The sequence below is a fragment of the Chiloscyllium plagiosum genome, chromosome 9 (genome assembly GCF_004010195.1).
Source record: "Chiloscyllium plagiosum isolate BGI_BamShark_2017 chromosome 9, ASM401019v2, whole genome shotgun sequence".
In the NCBI taxonomy this organism is placed as follows: domain Eukaryota; kingdom Metazoa; phylum Chordata; class Chondrichthyes; order Orectolobiformes; family Hemiscylliidae; genus Chiloscyllium; species Chiloscyllium plagiosum.
In genome coordinates this window covers 26,888,535-26,892,826 of record NC_057718.1, presented here as the reverse complement: position 1 = coordinate 26,892,826, position 4,292 = coordinate 26,888,535, and the positions used below count along the sequence as shown (strand labels likewise).

The window sequence follows — 4,292 nt, the reverse complement described above, 5'->3', positions numbered from 1 at the left end:
GGTGGGGGGTGTGGATCTGACAAGGGAGTCACGGAGGGGGTGGTCTTTACGGAATGCTGATAGGGGAGGGGAGGGGAATATATCCTTGGTGGTGGGGTCCGTTTGGAGGTAGCGGAAATGACGGCGGATGATGCGCTGTACATGGAGATTGGTGGGGTGGTAGGTGAGGACCAGTGGGATTCTGTCCTGGTGGCGGTTGGAGGGGCGGGGTTCAAGGGCGGAGGAGCGGGTCCTTGGTGGTGGGGTCCGTTTGGAGGTAACGGTCCTTGGTGGTGGGGTCCGTTTGGAGGTATTTTAATTTATCCCTTCTAATTGTAGTTATAATCCGTATTCTTAACTTTGTGTAGTACTTTGAGGTGAAATCAATAATCGGTTGTTGACAATTTTTCTTTTACAATTCTGCACAAAAAAGTCTTCAATTTATTTAGCTCTTGATCATTTGATTAAAGAATGTTTTTTTCACTTGTATTTTTCAGAAGCCACTTGGGCAGAAATTCAAAAAAGAGGTGCATATCAAAAACTTGCCTACTCTTTTCAAGAAACCAAAACCACAGCCCACCACACCAATAGAAGAAACTAATGAAGACAATGTCCTAACCCCACTCTTTGATCCAAGAGCTCAGGACATGTGAAGAGTGACAGGCTCTGTTTGGCTTCCACTCCTGCTTAATGGAATAAAATGGACCTTTTATGTTGATTTTTAAATTTGTAGTGTGTCTTTAGTTGTAAAGTGTTCAACAACATTAGCATAGTGGAAATTAGCATCAAATATCTACTTTAAAATGGCTGCTCACCTTAAAGAGAATACTTTCATGAAGCCAAGATAATAACTTTAACAAATTGGTAGCCAGATGTTTCTGGTAGACACAATACCTAGTTAACTGCTGACGGTAAAAGTTATACCCCATAAAATTGTTTCTGCCACCAATTCTTTTAGCCAACCTGCAGAACTTTGTAATGCATTCTATGGTGGAAAGAACTGCAAACTGTGGTAGTTCATTATGAAATGCCTTAAACTTTTCCGAAATTGAATTAATAAATTGAGTTTGCAGCAATCTGTTTATCCATGTGTTGTATACTGACAGTTTGTGCTCTCCGTACTAAAATAAATCAGAAGTATCCTTTTGAGGTTTTGTTAAAATATTTTGTATGCCATTGTTTAATATTAAATTTGACTGTCTGGGTTTGTGTATGAACGTTTATCTTCTAATGCATGTCAAGACAACCAGATCTTCATAACTGCATATGTTTTGATTTTTTAAAATCAGTCTGAGTCTAGACAGGTAAAATTTCAGAAGCAGAAAATGATGGGAACTAGTAACTTCATTTTAAAATTTGTTACCAAATTTCTCTGCATTTAGCATTAGCAACTCACTTTACACTTTGTGTGTTTTAAATGTAGATTTGGAAAATGAACTGGAAATTAACATTAAAGTGATGGTTGTTCCTGTTCCAAGAATTTTTGTGGAAGAGTCTTTTATAATAGTTGTAAGGTGGATGAACCATCTATAATTAAATGTTTTTCTTCCATTTTTATTTTCTCAGCTAATTTGATCAGCTCATTTATCTTTGTATCTTTTGTATCTTAGTAATAGGTGAAATGGCATCATTATGATATGAGTTATGTGACACTTGTGATAATATTTGTTTTGAAAATACATTCTTACTCCCACTGGTTTGTAATTAATATAAACATACCTAAATTTTCAGTTAATCACCTTGTAATGCATTATAAAGTGAAGAACTTATTCTTCATAATGGAAGTAGATATTATTGAGAGCTGTATTAGAATAGAACTCTTTGTCTGACATAAAACCCCTTACTGTTAACCCCAATGAAGACACTATTAAAGATATTCATGAAATGTTAACTTTTAACATTTTTTAGTATAAAGCTGGTTGCCCACATTTTAAAATAACTGCCAACTCTTCAATGACAATGCACTAGCCATAAGTTCTGAAATTATTTCTGTGTATAGCAACAGGTGGCATGTTAAGTTGATCAATTTTCATTTATACTTTACTGGTAGTTATATTGCATGTTTCCTTAATCGTACTTTAAATCTGGTAAAACTATTTAAAAGCAAAACTGCAGAATTCTGCTCATTTGACACAGTTGAGCACTATAAAAGGAAATATTATTTTATTTCAATTTTCTTTCCTCAAAGATTTTGTTGAGACTTGACACAGGAATGATATGAATTGGAGGAAAATACTGTCACTTGCTTTGATTTTTATTTCACCAATAAAGATAATTTCGAATGTATTGTTGCTCGCCTCCATATCAGTAAATAACTTGGTTGTTAGCTTCTATTATTAATCTTTTTTGTTAATTGATATAGTTCAATTAATGCATGCAAAAGAAAACTATTAGCACTTTTCATCAGTGTTTTCTTCCATCCCACAGATATTACAAGAATATTACAGCAGATTATCAGATCATTTGAATTATTGACTGTGCAAATCTCTTCACATCAGTTGCCTATTTCTAGTCCTTGTATATTTTAAATGGCCTATCAACTATTTTAATTCTAATTTTAAAAATGCACAAATTAAATTGCAAAGATAGTGTGGACAAAGTTTAAAATACTTTCACTGCCTTCTAGAACAATTTATGAATGAACCATATAGAAAGTTGTTATTTGTTTAGAATTGTGTAATGAGACACAGTTGACTTGCACTCTTAGTGTTTAAAAAATCCTTGCATGAGGTGAGGGGGAAAGGAGGGATATAAGTCATCTGTCTGACCTAAAGAATGCAAGTTGAAAAATGCCAACAGGACATTTTTCAGCAGGACTCAATTTCTAGACGACAAAGCAACTGATATTCAGAAAATTAATAAGGAATCAGCAAATTTGATAACTGCTGTAAAATGATAGGTATGTAAGGTAAATTTGAGGTTAGGATACTGGGAAAGTAAGGGCTGAGGTCAGGTGCCAAATGATTAGGGTGCTAGCTGGATAGATTACAAGTGGGTCACGAGTGGGGTTGCCAGGTGGGTAGGATGCCAAGTGATTAGGGTATTGAGTGATGTGGAGGTGTGGTTTGACATTGAGCCTCAGCTCCAGATGAAGGAAGAGGATAATGGATCCCAGAGTGGGAGAAAGGGTGAGCAGGTGAAGAGATATTGAGTCCATACAGGGTGAATGGGGTATCAGGTTGCCAAAACCAAATGCCAGGGATCAGGCCCAAAGCAGAAAAGAGTGGGTTGAGTCCAGAGCAAGGGAATGGATTTCAGTCTGGAGAGGGTATATCGGGGTTGGGAAGAATTCGTTTCTATACTGGGGTGACAGTTGGACGTGGTGGGGGGGGGGGTGTGGGGTTGGCAACCATGAAATGAAGTGGCCGGGGGGAGGAGGGAGTGGAACATCAGCCTCCGAATAGGGGAAAGGGAGTCAGGATGAATGGTCCGTTTGGCTCCAGGGTGGGGGAAGGATGGGAGCAGTTCTGCAGCTGGTAAAATGTGTCTGCTCTTGAGCTTTCTCTAGAGTGGGGTGGGGATCTTGTCTGGAACAGGGCAGGTGTGTATGGCGAGTGTGAGTATATGGGAAGTGTAAATGGTCTGGGCTGGTGTAGTTGGGGTGTGTGAAGTGAGTATAGGATCAGTTATAGAGTCATAGATATATACAGCATGGAAACAGATCCTTCTTTCCATGTTGACCAAATATCCTAAATTAATCTAGACCTATTTGGCTCATATCCCTCTAAATCTTTCCTATTCATCTACTCATCCAGATGCCTTTTAAATGTTGTAATTGTATCAGCCTCCACCACCACCTCTGGCAACTCATTCCACATATGCCATACCTTCCATGTGAAAAAGTTGCTCCTTAGGTCTCTGGGGGATTCAGTGATGTAACAGCATTGAATGTCAAGGGGTGGTGGTTAGATTGTCTCTTTTTAGAAATGATGAAATGTTGAATATTTTTATTTTATTATGTTTTAGAATGCACTCTTGCTCTTTGAGTAACTTAGCTTGTACTGAAACAGCACCTCATTTTTTGCTTGGGGATCTTGCTACCCTCAGGATTGAAGGTAGCGCAAGTTGAACATCTTACTGCCAGATCTAACACTATACAATAGAGGGAGAGAATTTAAGGTGGAAAATCACAAGACTAGCTAAGTTTGTTTACATTATCCAGTCTTAAAATTTGGCATAACTGCCATTGAGTGAAATGTAACTTCTCAATCCATGTTCTTGTCATCTGATGTAATTAGTGAAAGAATGGGCATGCATTAAGTGCACTTCTTAGCTCATTGGCAACCATTTTAATTATAATACTTTGTCTCCTA

The 4,292-nt window shown here is 37.7% G+C and overlaps 1 protein-coding gene across 3 annotated transcripts in view; it reads left to right on the top strand.

Annotated features, from left to right (window-relative positions):
* LOC122552710 (exportin-5) overlaps positions 1 to 2,261 on the top strand; it is a 102,505-nt gene extending 100,244 nt beyond the window's left edge. For all 3 annotated transcript variants that reach the window (XM_043695602.1, XM_043695601.1, XM_043695599.1), the window contains exon 32: positions 477 to 2,261. In XM_043695602.1, the coding sequence (XP_043551537.1) occupies positions 477 to 632 (156 nt within the window). In that variant the 3' untranslated portion in view covers positions 633 to 2,261. The remainder of the gene's footprint in view (positions 1 to 476) is intronic.
* Positions 2,262 to 4,292: the final 2,031 nt, after the last annotated feature.